An 18,757-nucleotide genomic window follows, 5' to 3' on the forward strand; every position below is an offset into this window, starting at 1 on the left:
GCTGAGTCAACCTTGAGCCTGGTGAGATTTGAACTGCCAAATTGCAAGCAGCCAGCAGAAATAGCCTGCAGTACTGCATTCTACCCACTTCATCACAGTGGTTCTAAATCTATCTATCTAATACAGAAATGGCTAGTTTATAAGATTATATAAAGGTAAAAAGTTGAGATTTGATGTTAATGCCTTATTCTACTGCACCAAAGGGAGTCGGAAGTCAATGCCTTTTTTCTTTTTTCCCTTTTCTTTCTCTCACTTTCCCTTTCCCTTTTCCCTTCCCTATTTTCCCTACTATCTACTTTTGTATTTTCTTTGTATGCTATATTATAAATGAATAAAAAACTATTAACACATACACACACATAAAAACTACCACCACAAAAGAAGTTATAAAATCAGGCATAGTCACATGGTTACTCGCCTAACAACTGGCATCATTTAAGACTGTAATTACAGTTGTAAGTTGAGGACTCCCGAGATATGCCTCATCTCAAATGCTTGTAATATAAAACTGCCTCCATTGGAATACCAGGAGTGGTCATTCAAGTACTCCAAGTTCATCAGAAAACATCTCAATGTCTGGTACCTTGCTGGGGCAGTATTTAATGCATTGTTTCTTAATCTGAGCAACTTTAAGATGTGTGGACTTCGATGCAAAGCATCATCCAAAGCTGCATGTGTGAAACGGCAATCTACATAAATTTAATAAATGCTATTTTCCCTGAAAATACGACCTACCCCAAAAGTAAGTCCTAGCTTGATTTTTACACATGCACCCAATATAAGCCCTACACACACACCCCCCACAATAAGCCCTAATTAAGACCCCGCCCATTCCAGGGTGCACGGGTAAAAATTAAGCTAGGGTGGAGATAGGGGTTAGAGCTGCCCTACTACTTACCTTTGGACAGTTACAGCCAGGCCTCGCACACCCCAATACCTGCCTTGCTGGTCCATTCCTTCTGCAGCCAGCAAGGCTGGCAGGGCTTTTCTGAAGGCCTCTGCAGTTGATAACAGATTGACCAGAGCTCTGCCATCGGCTGCAGAGGCTTTCAGGAAAGCCTTGCTGGCTGCAGAAGAAAAAGTTCCTGAAGGCCTTTGACAGTGAAAAGGAGGCTGGGGGCAACGCTTGCAAGTGAGGTGAGTCAGTGCATGACATCCCCCGAAAATAAGACCTGATGCTTTTTCTGTGGCAAAAAAGATTGGGTCTTATTTTGGGGAAAACATGGCAATAAACACCAAAAAATTGGGAAGGCGTTGGGAATTCTGGTAATTAAAATGGTGTAGCCAGCTGAAGATCAATAGCTTGGTCACTTCAGCATAAAACAGACAGCGGTAAGTGGCAAAGCAGGATATTTCTTATACCGAACTGTTCGTCTTCTTAGTTTAGTGAAGTCAAAGAGACACCAACCATCTCTGCCGCATCCTTAAAGCAGGATATGATGCAAGGAGCTCCTACTCACATAAATACAAGCTAAATTGTGCAATTCTTCCCCATCTTGGAAAAGGAGGGAAAACAAAGACAAGAATATTCCCTTCATATGTATCTATCTTTATCTGTATTCATATGTGCTGCAATATTCATGCGAAAAAAATCAGAAATGTACTTAGAAATCTTAGGCAAAGCAACATATGTTCTACTTCTTTCTAAATTCTACTTTTTTCTAAAATTAATGTGCTTCTTCCAGGGTCCCATTTTTACATATACAAAATCAATGCTAATCACAGAGGAGCATATTATCAGTGTAAATATTATCCATCTGTGGGAATGATGTCACAGTGCATGTCAGAGCTCCTCCAGAAATCACATGTAAACTTATAGTGGGTGAATTCAGCTACAAAATTGTGTTTATAGTAAACTTCCGCATTCCATCCTTTGGAGCACAAATCAAAAACTACCAAATCTGTAATCAAGCAGGAATATAATCAACAAAACCTGCAAGGACTGGAAGAAGAAATAATTATTAAGTTGTAAAATATATGTCCACAGTTTGGAGCCAAAACAACAAGCTTCTGTTATAACGGGTTCATTTTTCAAACTTAACTCAATCGGGCAGAATAATTTTATATTGGCTTCCCTAATCACTAGACTTCTATTGTCAAATGCAAGTAGGTACTAAGAAGAAAGAAAAGTATGAGGTATTGTTGTTGTTATTGTTATTATTGTTGTTGTTGGAGCAATTGCACAAGGGAAAAAGTAAAATTGGCAATAAGGAACTTCCTAAGCATTTCCTCCAGTGACCTCTATTGGGTAAAATGGTATAATGCAAGTTTTTTTTTTAAAAAAAAAAAAAAGAAGAAAAAAAACATCTTCCTACACTGTTCAAATATAGTAAAAAGTACCGTAAACATTTATCTTAACATCCTGCTTGTTTCTTCTTGTACTTCTTTGCAATAAAAAAAGAAGGGGGTTTGTGCAGACAGCCTGTTTTAACAATTTCAAGGAACATTTTCTATCCATTTGTGTAGCAAGCACAAAATATTTTTAGGGCACCTTAAAGATAGTATGTAGAGTTACATATTCATGCTTTCATATTAGTCTATGGAATACAATGGACTGTAACCAGAAAAGCTTCAGTTGGGGTGGGCACTGTGTGGGCTCTGGGAGTCAGGTTGTGTATTTACATGTCAGCCAGGGTTCCTAACCCAATAGACCAGGCCTGTCAAACCTGCAGGCCGGATGTATCATATGCAGGCCATGCCCACCTCAGCTCCGCAAAGACAAAAAACATTGCAATACATCACCAGACGTGATTGAGTTTGACATCTGTGCAGTAGACAATTAAATAGAAGCTTCCGCTTACAAATTCAAGTTCCAGCTTCAGTGTCATCTTTACTTCCATAAAGCAATAGCAACAGCATATATACTTCTATACCACCCCACAGAGGTTTACAGCACTCTCTGGGTGGTTTACATATTGCCCCCAACAATCTGGGTCCTCATTTTACCAATCTCAGAAGGATGGAAAGCTGAGTCAGCTTTAAGCTGGTCAGGATCGAACTCCAGGCTGTGGGCAGAGTTAGCCTGCAATACTGCATTTTAACCCCTGCACCCCCATGGCTCATTCAAAAGGCTAATAAAAATAAAAAATATAGGTACTGTATTTTTATAGGGCATATTTTGATTGGGCCTTTGAATGAGTCCTGGTGGCACAGTGGTTAGAATGCAGTATTGCAGGGCTAACTCTGTCTTTAACTTTGTCAGTGTGAAAGACTATTGTTACTTTAAGGAGTTTAGCATTAAATCTAGAAGCTTAGAGCCCATCTGGAGCTAAACTGCTTGTTTTCCATTCTTCTTTCACTGAATAAAGGAGAAGGGCTGGTGTTTATAAAGCTGCAAAGCTATAAACATTTCAGACTCCCAATTCCCATCCCAGAATCATGTGCTGCCCAGTCAAGATCAGGTTTTCACAACCATAGCAGAGCCATAAAGTCATGCATGGTGCCAGGCTTTGATAGAAACCTTGAGAATAAGGGCAGGATCTGGAAGAGGGAGGAGACTGCCTGGAATTAAAAAGAATCTACAGTAAAACTTCAACAAGACTACTAAAAGATACATTTTAACTGAAACTTTGCAACTAAATAGTAACCCCAGGAAGAGAAAGTGAAAAAAAGAGAGCAAAAAAGAAACAGCTTGCGTGTATTTGGATTATTTGGTGATCTTTGGATTCTTGGTTATTATATTTGAATGACTAAAATCAATCGGGTGGTTGTTTAAAAATTTATACAATGGGACCACTTCTGGATGAATTGAAAATGGAACTTAAAAAGTACAAAGAAGATGCACAAGAAGGGAAGGGTTCTTTTGGCTTCATTTTTTCAATTCTTAGAAATGGAGATTTGGAACTATGAGAAACAACAAGAAAAGACTGCAAAACAAGAAGACTGGGACAAAGAAGAAGCCATCTTTAATGAACAAGCAATTTTATGTGGGGAAGAAAAAGGAAAGGTGGGGAAAGAGAATGGAGAATTTAAGACTTAAAAAACAACCAAAGAAAAGAAAAATAATTCAAAAATAAGTATAATACTGGAAAGCAACAGAAAAGGGGAATACAGAAGAGAGAAATAGAGGTAGAGAGACAAGGGGGTAAAAGGGGAGAGAGAAGAAGAGAGGGAAGAAGGAAAGGAAAAGAAGTTACAAAGGACTGGAGCAAGATATAGAGAAACAGGACCTATTTAGAGATAATGGGTGAAAATCTAACTGAAAAAGGGATTCTGTAAAGGTACATAAGATTGTATTGTTATATTAGTAATAGAAATAACTTTAGAAAATTGGAAACAACGTATGATTAAAATGAGGGATAAAATAGTTAGTGTAATTAAGTGAAATGTTTGTGAATAAAATAAGTGAAATAAAATAAATGAGAAAATTGAATTAGGAAGGAACGGGAACATTTTAATTAGTTAATGTTTTATAAAATATAAGTGGAGGGGGGGAAATTAACTATGGAAAGCTTATAACTGTTCCCATAGAAGTATGATATTTAATTGAAAAGTAATGTTAAAGATGTTAAGACTTTAATGAATATTAATATTAATGATAGAATTGAATTGGAATTGAATGTTGTTTTAATTATATTATACATTTATAATTTTTTCTTTTTTTAAGAATACAGTGTGTATTTTAAGAATGTACCAAGCAGAATCCGATATAAAGGCGTCATACTCCAATCAGTAACTACAGGAGAAATTTTATTTAATGAGAAAGGATAATAGATAATTGAAACAGGACAGACAAAAAATATAAATACAATGATTTGAATTGAGATGAGATAATTAAAATAAAATTGAGAAAATTAAAAGAGGGGAGGAGAAGCTATGCAGAAAATGTAAAATAGTAATAAGATATGGAATAGAATATAAAAATGAGCATGAACCTGAATTTGTCTCTGTACGAAGAAATGTAACCCAGGATTACGCTACTTTCAAAAAAGATGTTTTATTTGTATTTTTTTCTCTTTGTTAAAACTCAAATAAAATTTACAAAAAAAAAAAAAGAAACCTTGAAATTGTTGTAATTTGTGGGGAGTTTCTGCACAGAATCTAGCACTGGAATCTAGCACCTTGGAAATGGCCCGCCCTTTGGGCATCTCTGTTGTCATAATTAAAGAACTCCTGGAAGCTTGTAAAAGATTTGGGTATTACCTTTCTTATTATGTACTCTTTTGATGGCATGTTTTTAAATGTTTGCTTCAGTTAAAACTTAAAATATCTTTGTTTACTAGTGCGCTTATTATTTCTTGATAGAAGAGAACCAATTGTCTGGGCATCTGATCACTACCATGATGCTTGGCAAAGCACACCAAGAACAGGTAAGATGAAGTGATAGGAAGCATCCTTAATGACTCCTTGAAATGACAATGGTCTTCTACATTGCCATCACAATACCCATACTTTTATTAGGCCTTGGAATCAGCCCTGGTAGCACTGTAGTTAAAGTGCAGTACTGCAGACAAAAACTCTGCCCACAGCCAGGAGTTCAGTCCTGACATGTGCTCAAGATTGACTCAGCCTTCCATGTCAACCTCAGACTGCCAGATGGCCCGGAGCCACCATCAGGCAGGAAAGGAGTCAGGCACGCATGGGCATCCACAGCCAAGCCGGACCACCTTCCAAGCAGTGAGGAGCTGCCAGCTGGGACACACTCCAATGGCCATTCCACACGCATGCACAGATATCCTATTGCGAGTAAAGAACAGCTGATTGTTGGATCAGAAGAACAGCTGATTGTCGGATCACAGAGAGCTGGGCTTGCCAGGCTGGATTGGGTGGCTGGGGCATGGCCAGACTGCAGTGGCCGGATTGGCAGAGTAGCGGTCTGTGAGAGGGGATGGGGGGGAGGTTGGAGCTCGATATAGGGATGGTGCAGTAACCACGGTAGCACTAACTTTGATTCCTTGATGATTGGTCACTTCGTGCCAGGTCCATGTTTTTTACCAGTAAACATTACAACATCGACCTGTGTTACTGGATTTTATTCATATGGAACATGACACCATCCTTCTGAGGTTGGTAAAACGAGGACTCAGGATAGTTGGCACTGCTCTGAAAAGCGGTGTTTCCTAGGGCCACTGAAGTCCCCCAAGATCCACTCAAAACTCCCAACCACCCTCATAGAGGCCTGAAAAAATCAAATTATTTGCTAGGTATCAAAGGTATTTGCAAAATTTTAAAACAATGCCACCCTTTCCATTTTTTATTTCCTAAGAATATAGGGCCTTTTCATTTTCATTTCATTTTTTATTTATGTTAACATCTAACAAGGTACTATTATTATTTATACATAATTCAATGTTCTACGAATGCATCAGTTTTAATTTGTAATATGGTCAACATTGATAGCTATAACCCTTACAAACAGAAGCTCTTTTAGGGTCCTCTATAACTTTTTAAAGTTGAAAAGGGTTCTGAAAGGGACATTTTAAAGAAATACTGCTGTAAAGTGTCATAGCCTATCATGACACAATGCAGTTTAAGCGGAGACAAAACAATCTAAAGAGAGTGTGATAAAGTTTTGATAAAGAGAAAAATATAACCGAGAGGGACCTTCCTAGATCTTTTTTTCCCATACAATATTCTACAGTAGAAGCAAAAAAAAGAGAAAATATTTATAAAATCAAAACAGTTCAATTTCAAGATTATTATAGAGGGGAAAGCAAACTTACCAACAAGTCGGTGCCTGCTAAGGTTCAAAAACAATGTTGCATAACAGGAATTCTTACAAATCCAAAGGCATGCAATTATATTTTCCAATACTTTTATTTACATTATACTCACAGCTGATGATGCTTTAACAAAATAAACATCTCTTTTCTGACAAATATATTTATTCTTTCAAAAAAAGTTTTACCACCATCTTAAACTAAACTAAGTGTTCAGACTGACACATTTGGACCAACACACATAGTTTTGGTTTTCTGACTGCATTAGACAAAATACAAAAACTTTCAAGGTCCATAAGGCTTCTAGGACAAAGTAGGATAGTACAAACTACATATAAGTATTTATTATAGGAGTTAAGGGAGTTTTCTTCCATTTTATGACCTTTCTTGCCACAGTTTTTAAATAAATCACCACAGTGGTCAAGTTTGTAACACAATTGTTAAGTGAAAAGGTTGCAGAAGGTGACCTCGGGATCTGCAATCATCATAAATGAGTCAGATGCCAAGCATCTGGATTTTGATCATGTGGGACCATGGGGATACTGCAATGGTTGTGCAAAAAACAGACATAAGTCACCTTGTCAGCACTGTAGTAACTTCCAACAGTTGCTAAATGAACTGTTGTAAGTCGAGGACTACCTTTATTGAAAACTAATTGCCTGCTCTGTTGTGGGGATGTCAAGACAAGTTCATCTGCAGTTTAGTATCTTTCTGCTTACTTAGATGATATTTTAAAACATAGTTTTAACTGTATACTCAAGGGCTGCTCTCCCCACACTATCTGTTCTTCATAGGTATGTAGCTTCCAGGTAGCTTCCAGGCAGAGGCAATAATATGAATTGCAAGGGTGGATCAATGTTATGCCTAAAATGCAGGGATGGGATTCTCCCGGTTCAGGCGAACCCCTTGTTCCAACGATCAGCTGGCTCCGAACCAATTTGCTCCGATGAGCATGTGGGCCCGCCCACCCCTACTCTTTCCTCTGCTTTATGTCTTTTTGTTAGAGCACAGCTGATTCACGTGGCAGAGCAGTTTGCCACGCCTCAGCTGTTTTCTTCAGCTGCAGTTAAAGGTAAGTATTAGCTTTTTTAAACGCGGAGCATGCAGGTGGAGCATGCGTTTGGCACATGCAGAGCACACACTCACCGAACCGGTTGTTATACTGGTTGAATCACACCCCTGCTAAAATGTCACAGGCATACAAAGTTACAAAACTGATAACCTGGTTAAGAGAAATCCGTAACACAGTTTTATCTCCTATTAAGACATCAGAGCATTCAAGTACTGTATAAACTGTTATTACAGATAGTTCTCATTTAATGACCAGTTACAACTGGAAATTCAACTGTTAAGCAACGGTCACTAGGTGAACTTCAAGTGTGCTTACTATCTTACTTCATTCTTCCTCAGCTTTACAAGCCTCTGAAGGTCACCAGTACAATTGGTTGCAAAGTAACTTTTTCCTGACCTTCATAACTGTGAAAGGTTGCCATTCCAAGTAGTCACTAAACAAGAACTATCTGTGTTTCATTGTACATCGAGTCTCATGTTACAGATAACGACTCAAATCTAACTCAACATAAAGCCTAAATAAAAACTGCAATGATTGGATCACTACGTCTAGTTAAAATAAAAGCATCTACAGAACTGGAGCCCAAAGAAGAGGCTTTGGATTTTAACAATGCTAACACCTTATGATATACAATATAAAAGATTTTTGTCTTCACTAAAACATTGGAAAGATTACCAGTTCTGCATATATTTTTTGTTTTGGAAGAAACACTAAGATAGTAAAATCTATAGCATCTATCAATCACAGGATGAAATAGAGATTACTGCAATTGAAATAAAGATCAGATGTCAGCACTATTTAATTCTCTTTTTTCAATCTTAAAACTAAACACCATCATATTGTGTTTGGCCACAAAGGCTAAGAAATTTGGCACCCAACTGAAAATTCTACCAAAATTATTTGAAGTTATAGAATTATTGCTGTATTTGAGAACTGGATGCTCATATTCCTAAAGCTTCAGCTGTAGAAAATGTGGCTTGACCATGCACAATTCTAGATGCAGGATTTTCCAAAGAGACCTCACTTTTACCTTACCTGGAGCAAGCCAAGACAAGTACTTCTGTTTCAAGGTGAAATGTAATCTGCCATCAATTGAACTTAAATTCAACAAAAGTGAAATGTACACAGGTCTCGTGATCCTTTAATCTGGCTGTTAAACTGGGTTGTGTAGAAGGGAGATTTGATAATCTGCAATTAATACGGTAAATAATAGGTATCTAGCAAAAAAAAAAACTATTTAGGAAGGACTAACAGAAGAAAAAGCATACAGGGAACTTCTGGGACATTTTTTAGTTTGCCTCTATTAATTTTATGATATGACTCACAGATGTTTAATTCTTTAAAAATACCTTTCAGTTATAAAGGTCATTATATAGTACCTACAGTTTTAAATTCAGGCAGTATGTACATGGCATAACTTATTGCCTTTATTAAGTTATACAGAGGTTGTATCAAATAGTCTTACATAACAATGTTAAAGACTGAAATTATCTACTACACCAATTCTCGAAACTAGAATCCTTGGAAGCAAAGAAGAGACTAGAATTGCAGAGACTAGAATTGGAAACATAGATGGCTGAAATAAATGCTCTGTTTTCTTTAAATAGAGCTCAAAAGATCATTTGAGAGCTAGGAAGTTGAATTAAACGTGCACACGAATTTCAAGCCCTCAATCCCATATGTAACAGACATCCATCCATGGAAACTGTCACCATTAGATACCAGATTTATCTTGGGTCTCCCATCAAACAATTTAAAAAAGGGCTGCATAATTATATACACATTTCTCATTCCAGAGTGGATTTAAAGAAATAGCTTTAAACCTATCAAGAAAGGGAACTGTCATAGCTAGCCAAAACAAGCACAGACTGTTTCTCATGACAGCTTAAAGCCACCCAGGAATGTGGATCAAGAAAGGTCACCAATCAAAGCTCTTAAGCTTTAGCACCAGTGCCCCTGGGAGCAACACACTTCCTTACAGCACTTCCCTTCCAAACCTGGTATCCTTCAAATATATTGAGCCCACATCATCCATAAAATCTTAGAAAGCATACTCTTTTAAACTGGGAGCCTTAACATTGCAATACCAATGAATCTGGGGGATGTCCAAGAGGAATTAGGCAGAAAGACATCAAAAAGCATCGATTCTTTCACCTGCTGATATATAGAGAGTAGACTAAGGGGTGAAGGAGAAAACACGGGTAATTTTTCAGATCTTGTCCTTCAGGCCTAACCCATTTCTTTATCCAGCAATAACCTACAATGTTAGTGGATAGGAAAAGTTGCTGCTAATCAAAAGAAAACTTGAAAGACAGAATCTAGTATGATTTTGTTTCATGTAGATTTTTTTTTCTGCTTTACCCAATTTCAAAAACAACTTTTAACAGTATGATTTTAAATCAATTCATATGCACTTAGGAGAAAGAAGGGAGTATTGTGCTTTTTAAAAAAGTATATGGCACATGTTAGCCAGGGAACACCGAGGGTGGCTGGCTGCCTCTGTGAAAAGAATTTTTTGGGTGGTGTTATTTTTACCCATGGGATGCCTGAATGCCGGTAGGCAATTGTGGGGGGGTGTCTTTCTTGTCCCTTCAGGGTTTATTCGCTCACGGGAATCGAGCCGCTGACCAGCCCAGCGTCTTACCACTTGAGCCACAGTAGCCCCCTAGTATTGTGCTATTCGACTTCTTCACATTCTTCTCCACTGTGAAGCCATCTTTGAAACAAGTACAATAATTATTCACTGACATATAAGAGGTTATTTTATTTAAACTGCTGATTTATTGTAAGTAAATCATTGCATTAAAAGGAAAAAGAACTTGTTGTCCAAGTGGTTTAGTGGGTAAGCGAGTGGCATATGTTGTTGCATAGATGAAGATGTCTCTACCTGTTTGGGGTCCCACAAGAAGCTTGAGGAAGGAGAGCACAAAGGTAGCTGGAGCACAGAAGGAAGAGAGGATGAGGATAGAAAAAAATACAGCAGGAGGCGGGTGCATACCATTAGAGGGGACGAGATTGTTAGAAATCTGCAGCTACTCCTCTTGATCAAACTCAACACAAATAAATACATCTTCATCTAGTTTTGGCCTGGACAAGAGAACAGCCCTGGCTTCTGTTACCAAGACCAGGCTGGATGGTAGGATTCAGTCATGACCCCAAGAACAGGAAAGGAGAGGTAACAATTGCTTGCCTGAAAGCCCTGTTTCTAAGAAGCACTCTCCCCCAGGTGTAAGGCTTTATTTGGGAGATCAGATTTAGAAGAATAAAATTGAGGTTTTGCAGCTGTATGGCCCACTCAGTTGCACAGGAGTCTCCCTGTCACTGTTGTTTGAGTCATTGCTACAGTTGTGAGGTTCCATCCAGGCTGCTCTGGGTGACTTTAGACTTTTTTCCATGGACAGAGAAAAGCAGTTCAGAATTTCATGGCCACCAAGACATCTTATCACACTTGGCCAATAAAGAATTCTATTTGATTATATTATCTCAGGTGCCAACAATATTTGTAGCACAGGGCTGAAATGAGCAAACAGCCCAATGAAAAAACTAACTAAAGAACCACCAAGACCAACACTGAACAGGGCAAGCCACTAAAATATAAAATAAGAGCAAACCCCACTCCCTACTAGCACTGATGGTGTTACCTAGTTTGGGTAATGAAATGTCTGCAAGAAAACAGCCAGGTTCAGCACCCTTTTATCTCAGTGATCATAAGCCATTCTACATTTGAAGTTACGTGTTAAATTTGATGTTCACCACAAAATGACTCAGAAAATGGGCATTTCTAACAGTTCCTTATTGGATATAGCATGAGTTTAATTTAATTTTATTGTATTGTATTACTTGACTGCAAAATATAAACATTTCTTTCTGCTGCTTGTTCAATAACAAGGGCTATCCTATATTTTATACACAAAGGTGCATCACCAGAAAAGAATCTTCAATTCAGCCTATTGTATAAGCAAAAGTATTAATTACCTTTGCTTCAGTTAAAAATATTGAAGAGGGTGGCACTTCTTCCCAACTGAACAATTTACACCCAAAGTTTTTTATTCCATTTAATACAGAGAAGAAACTATTCAGTCACAGTATCATTTACTGAGTTCAGAAGACTTTTCAATTAATGTATGATAAAGCACCCTTTAAGCCTATACTGTATCACTGAAGACAGCATTTAGTCCACCAGATCACTGCAGAAATAATAATATAATAAAGAACACAGAAAGAATAATATAATAATAAAGATACAGAAAGAATAATATAACCATAAAGCAAACAAGAGCTACTAGTAGTAGCAAAAGAAGAAACAGCTTTTGGTGTAACATTTCTATGTTTCAGGGTACACTAGTCACTTTCTATTCCCTGAGTAGCTGTAATAACTAGAATTTAGAAAGTAATGTATAGAGAATTCATTTCAGGTAAGACAAATGGGTCAACAGATAGCAGGGAAATTACTTTAACATAGCTAGGGGCCTTTCTGAAACTCTCAAAACATAGAACACTTTGATTGAAATCCCTACTCACTCATAAAGCACATTAGTTGACTGTCTCCAGTCTTAAAACACTGAAGCAATAGAAAATTAAGGAAAGGAGAACAATATACATTGAAATCTTCTGCTTCCTGGAATAAAGCCAGAGTATATATAAATGGTATAATTTTTTTTAAAAAAAATTAAACTTACGTTAAATAAAAATAGTTCTGATCTTCGTGAACAGAAGATTGTTGTACTTTGGAACTGTTTTATTGTATGCAGATCATTAGTTAATGATTAACTAAACTGCCCTGACCTCTATTTCCTGTTGGTTCTCACTTAATGTGGCATGTGGATTTTAGTGGCCTAGTGTAGCTGGAAGTATGTTGGCATGAGGCAGCAAATGGAATGAGAACTTTGAGAAAAAAGCTCAATTCCAGCCATGAGTAAGGTTGATAAGCTGATTTGACTCTTAGCCAGGGGCTGTTGTAGAGCAATGTAGACACAGCAACCCCATTGTCCAACCTAGTATATAGGTGCTGGGGACTGAGGGATGAGAGCGAGGATCAAAAAATTCCTTAGTGACTGGGGGATAGGCTGATGGTCTGCCCAAAGGTGGAAAAAGAGACAGGAGAAGATAGAAGGAGAGGACAGAAAAAGATGGTGAAAAACAGAGAGGAGAGAAAAATTGGAGATTGAAGTTAAGCGAGTAGGCAGATCAGTTGACCGTTCTTGGTCAGGGAGGGAAAAGTGAAGTTCACCCATAGCTTCCCTGAAAGAAAAAAAGATCCAAATCCAGTCAGAGGACATCTCCGTGTCACAAGGAGAAGAAGACCTTGAGATAGGCTCTTTACACAATATAGAAGCAGTAGGTGTTTGCTGACCAGATCCAGAAGGAAGTCAAGCTGTGCTGAGCACAGTAAATCCAGCCCGGTCCTTTCTTTTCACTTTTGATATAAGTCTAGAAAAGGGGAGGAAGCAGGAGAGCTAGAAGGGGATTTTTTTTCTGGAAGGGAGACATAAGGAAACCTGACTCCAGGTGAAGACTAGAAAGGGCAGGTTTATTTTCTGTGTCAGTTGCCAACCTTGCAAAGCAAAATACACCTCACCAGTTCAAAACGAATCTGATCACATGTGACATCTAACACAAAACTCCCTTCTTGTGCCTTCTTGGAAAGGCAAAAAATGGGCAAGTTAGTTGGAAGGTATTTCTGATTCCTATTCAGGGATACATTCATCTCTATTTATACTCCCTCTTGGATCCTGATCCTAGTTTAGTTAAAGACAGGTAGATGACTTAAATCCTGTATAATAAATAACAAAAAATTAAATCATGTATAAAATATAATAAATTCCCTGGCACCATGGTAATCATGCTGGAAATGTTGCTCCAAGATAGGCATTTCCAGAGCTTATTTATCAAGATGTAATTAATATATATTTTTCTGGAGACCACCTACTTCCTGCTCAAGATAGCACTGCTTTATATTATGGAAGTATATTAGAATTCTTCCTAACATCTTCAACAGTGTCAACAAGCCTTCCACATCCTTTTTCATTACAATACACAATCAACCACATGCTTTAAAAATGTGCTGAAATTGTTTAAAACTACAGATCAACTCAAATGTATGTTTAAGAAGGAAGCAGAATAATGGCTATATATCCAGTAATGCTGCAGTTGTAAAAATTCTCTCCCTGCAGCCATAATTCAAATAGCTAACATATTTCCAAACGCCTTACATGATTTATGTTCACCAAGTGAACAAGCACAATGGGAGAAAGCAGTGAAATTGGGCGACATTCCCAAGGTCTTGTTCACCTTTCCCAAATGAAAAAGAGCATGTAATTGTCAGGCCCAAAGAACCAAGAACCACATGTGAAATTACTTTTGAGTAGCTGTTCACCTACAAGACGGAAACCTTGCCATACTAAAGCAACTATCTGCATAATTACTAGATATACCTTTGAATTGCTAGGGAGAGGCTCTTTTAACCCTCTTTCTGACAACCAGACTGTAGGAGGTGACCAGGCTGAATCCAAGGGAGGGGTCAAACCTATAATCAGTCATGAGTCCCTACAGCTTACAAGAGCTGTAAATCCAGCCCATCTTGAATTCCTTTCTTAACTCCTGCTGATTCCCCTTGACGGTTAGTGGCTCAGATTCTTGTAGAGAGCTTAAGCTTGCAACAAATCTTTATGCTCATTTGAACTGCTTGAATTGCTAGATTTCTCCAGGGCTTGATATAAATCTTCCAAGTTCCACTGTCTCATTGCCCTCTTGGAAAGAGACACTCCCTCCTGAGATTCCCAACTTCCCTCACATCAATAAAATGTGCTCACCAGGACACAACCTTAATTGAAAAGGCTGTTTTTGTTTTCAGCCTTTTCATGTCACATGTTCACATGACACAATCAGCTCTTAGGTTATTGAACAATTCATGGTTGGCTGGCTTCATGCAAAATGCTGATCCGTAAGGTGCTATTTATAAACCACAATTACTACATTACTAAAATCCCACAATATGCTAAACTTGAAGCAACTGCAATGATGGCTAAAAGTGTTGCATGAAGCACCTACAATATTTCTCATGGCCAATGTTCCTATGACTAATCAACTAGATTTAGTCAACTCTTGAATTATTCTCCCAAAGGAAAATATACTGCAGATGTTGCAGATGTTGCAACTATAGTTGAACTGGGAACGCTGTTGCTAAGCAACATGGTCATAAAGGGGAAAAAATCATGTGACTGTGCCAACTTATGATAGCACTTCCAGTTGCAGTCATTAAGCAATTCAGTGCTGGTCATTAAGTCACATGACTACAACTTTTTGTCAAGTTTTCTGACTTTGCTTGGTGGAAGCCAGCAATGAAGGTTGCAAATGCTAATCATATGAGTATGGAATGCCTCCACTGTCATAACTGGAATTGTGAACCAGTTGGCAAACATTCAAATCACAATCACATGACCCAAGGATGCTACGACAACTGAAATTTTGAGAACTAGCAGTAAGTCTCCTTGTTCAACATCGTCGCAACTTTGGTTGCTGAACGAGCGATCACAAAGCAAGAACTATAGGTAACTCTCAAAGTAAGCTATAATTTCCAATAATCTTTTTGTAAATCAGCGAGATATCAATTATTACATTTTTCAAAAAGTTTGTATTAATTAAAATACAATATATTCTGATCGTTCCACAGGCGTTAAAGTATAATAAATACCATAAATATCAGTTCTACCATGACTATATCTCCATTTGCTGAAATTTTCCCTTCAACCTGATAAAATTGACCAAAAGATTTTTTTTTATCTTACAAGCATCTTTCTTGTTTTATTAGAAACCAGCAGTTTGTCAAAATATCCCTTAATTCAGCCATATTAATTGCAAATTCCACAGTATCTGCTTGTTTGGTTGGGGATGGTTACTTTAAATTCTCCCACTGAGCTTACAGTTCTGCATAAATTAAACCATCATGATTTGTTCAACAAATCAAGATTTGAACAAGCTGGACCAACTTCACCCAATATAACCCCCTAACCATACAAATTAAAACAGTTTAGCAACTACTAAGAAGAGATTTTTGGGGAAGTACTTTCTATGACAACGGAATTTAGCAATTCTATAAAGTGCCTTTAAAAGAAAATTATTTTCCCCACATCTAAAAATGTATCTTTTTGTTCTACATTTTAGTTCTACATTCAAGTCTACAGTCTTATTTTACAATAACTTCCCTCCCATATTAGCTAGGAGCTTTTCATAACACAGTTATAAATCAACTGAAACACAGCTGGTTAGAGTCTTAATTTCCATTGCCTCAGTCTTTTACAGGTAGTCCTCTACTTACAACCACAATTGAGTCCAAAATTTATGTTGCTAAGACAGTTGTTTAAGTGAGTCTTGCCCCATTTTACAAATTTCCTTGCCATAATTAAACAAATCACTGCAATTGTTAAATTAGTAACATGTTTGTTAAATGAATCTGGCTTCCCCATTGACTTTGCTTGTCAAGAGGTAGCAAAAGGTGAACACATGACCCCAATGCACTGCAACCCATAATAAGCACATGCCAGTTGCCAAACATCCAAATTTTGGTCACATGACTATGGATGCTGCAATACTCAAAAGTGTCAAAAACGATTATAAGTCACTTTTTTTCATTCCATTGTAACTTCAAATGGTCACTAAACAAATGGTTATCAGTCAAGGACTACCTGTATAAATCGTCCTTTTTTCTGTGATAAATATTTAGGTAAATGTTGGGACTTAGAACCAACTTTGGTAGTTTCCAACTTTCACCTTTCTTGCATAGGTTCACTATCTGCAAGTTTGATGGGACACACCTGTTAAAGCTTGGTACAGAAATTAAATCCCTGTTTCTTTAAGAACAAGTGAGATCAGAGAGATGGGGGTGGGTGGGTTATGCATCCTTATTTTCAATTGGCCCAGATCAGGGCTATTTAAATTGGGAGTAAGTTGGGCATATCCTGAAGGTAATGGAGCAATTAGATTGCTTGTAATTTGTATTTGCTCATTTGTGAGTCCATGGTCCAGTTAGGACTACTGTTGTTGCTAAAACACCTGGGTGAAACAACAGAGACTGGGGTTTTTTGTTTTTGTTTTGTAGGGATAAGGGTATTGCACAAGAGAGCCATTTTAACCTATTCCAGATCAGGAAAAGGGATCATTGGGTCAAGTAATTTAAGAACCACTGGTTTGGGTTACCATTAGTTTGATCACCAAAGTGTAGGAGGAAGTTTTTAAAAACTTTTAAAAAAAACTTTAAAAACAGCATTCTTTTCTAAGAAAAGTAAATCCCACAGAATCAGAAAAATGTTCTTTGAGATGACAAATATGGGAAGAATCTCAAAAAATAGATTGCACAAGACAGCCATTTTAACCTATGATTAAAATAAAATTTGGTGATACTATAGAAACTAAAAATACTAATCCTATTCCATATAACTTTCATAGGTCCCAATCCATTTTGTCAAAAGTGCACACTGTGATCTAGAGAGGGAGACTGTAGATATACTCCTAGGTCTTATTAAGCAGAGGGGAAGGCGGACAACAGGTGCCCAATAAATCTCACATTAATATTTAAAAAAATACTAAGCATGAGGAAGTCTTAACAAAGGTGGGGTTGTTTTTTTAAACATTATTTGCAGAGATTGTTATCTTTCAAAAGGCCTCTCCCAATTGATGCCAGCCAATAGGTTGATCCAAATGGACAGATCAAGTGAAGGAAGAAGCAGCCTGGCAATTACTACCCTCATTTTATTTCTTGAAGTACAGCAAAAAAAAAAAAAAAAAACAATTTAATCAAGTTTGACCTTCACCTTTTGCTACGGCTACAGCAAAACGCACCTGTTGCCTAAACGCCAAAACGATTCTCACCCCGAAGTGCAAACAATCCCTGCGCGTTTTGCGGTGCAGCTCCTTTAAAGCCTCTTATGTAAGCGCCCCTATTCCATCCCCAATACAATACTTCGCTTGGTCCTTCAAACTACGGCGAAACTTGTCCTCGGAGTTGCTACAAGAAGGCTCTCGCTCCGACTGTTTGCAGCCGCTTTTAAAAGGGGGTGGGGGGAGCAAAGGAGGAAAGGGACTTCGTTGGCATTTCGCCCCGGGCGCTTTCTCCTTCCCCGTCAAGCGACTTTTCTTTCTTATCGCAGAGCGACCTTAAACCCGCCAAGCGCAGGGCAGAGCTCCCGAGGGAGCGAAGGAGAAAAGGAAAGCCCTGGCGGAGAGCCAGCTGGAAAGCCCCGAGAAGGTACCTGCTGCTGCCGCCTCCGCCGGTCCCACTTCCCAGGGGGGCGCCGCGGGAGACTGAAGGTGCAAAGCGCCGGCGCCGGCGGCGGGGCTCTGGAAGACGAAGGCCGAGCTGTGCAAGCTGGGGCTGGATTTCCTGCGAATGGCTATCCGCCTGAAATTGATGCTTTCGCCCCCGTTCATCTTGCCTTCTTCTCCGCGACGAAACCCGCGCAGAAACTGCCCTTTTCCTCAACCCCTACTCCGACCTCATCCTACCGGCGCCCAGCAACGCCCGCTTGGCCGGCTGACTGAGCTCGCTTTAACCTCCCACCCCCCACCCCCCACCGTCCTCCCAACGCTCTTTGCCCCGCCTGGCGTCGGTCGGCCGCGAAGTCTCCTTGCGCTCAGCGACTCTGCCCGAGAGAGAGAGAGAGAGAGCCCGCCTTCCCAGCGGCTGGAGGAAGCAGGGCGGACGCCTCGGAGTTCCCGCCTGCGCCCAAGGTACGCGCGTACCTGGCTGGGGTTACCTGCGCGCATGCTCTAAAAGCCTTCCCGAGGGTTCTCACTTTGGAATGGGGGAGGCGGGTCAAAGCCGGGCCCGCTGCTTCCCCGCCTCAAACTTAAGGAAAGTTTTGCTTGGCTTTGCTCTCCCCACCTGTCAAGGAGCGGTCTGCAGGTAGTCCTCGACTTACGATCACAATTGAGCCAAAAACATTTTGCTATTTTGTTGCCGAGTGAGACGTTGGTGAAGTGAATTTTGCCCCCCATTTAAGGGCCTTTCTGGCCAGAGTGGTTAAGTGTA

General features: G+C 38.9%; 1 protein-coding gene across 2 annotated transcripts in view; it reads right to left on the reverse strand.

Annotated features, from left to right (window-relative positions):
• Nucleotides 1-18,382, reverse strand: part of FGD4 (FYVE, RhoGEF and PH domain containing 4) — a 124,338-nt gene extending 105,956 nt beyond the window's left edge. Inside the window, exon 1 of one of the 2 annotated variants that reach the window (XM_087968541.1) lies at nt 17,979-18,382. In XM_087968541.1, coding sequence (XP_087824667.1) covers nt 17,979-18,156 — 178 coding nt within the window. In that variant the 5' untranslated portion in view covers nt 18,157-18,382. Of the gene's footprint in view, nt 1-12,410; nt 12,459-17,978 lie in introns of those variants that run through there. The other variant, XM_087968545.1, reaches the window with a different exon arrangement.
• Nucleotides 18,383-18,757: the final 375 nt, after the last annotated feature.

The sequence above is a fragment of the Notechis scutatus genome, chromosome 6 (genome assembly GCF_049901735.1).
Source record: "Notechis scutatus isolate UNSWTSFEM ecotype Mainland chromosome 6, rNotScu1.2, whole genome shotgun sequence".
Classification (NCBI taxonomy): Eukaryota; Metazoa; Chordata; class Lepidosauria; order Squamata; family Elapidae; genus Notechis; species Notechis scutatus.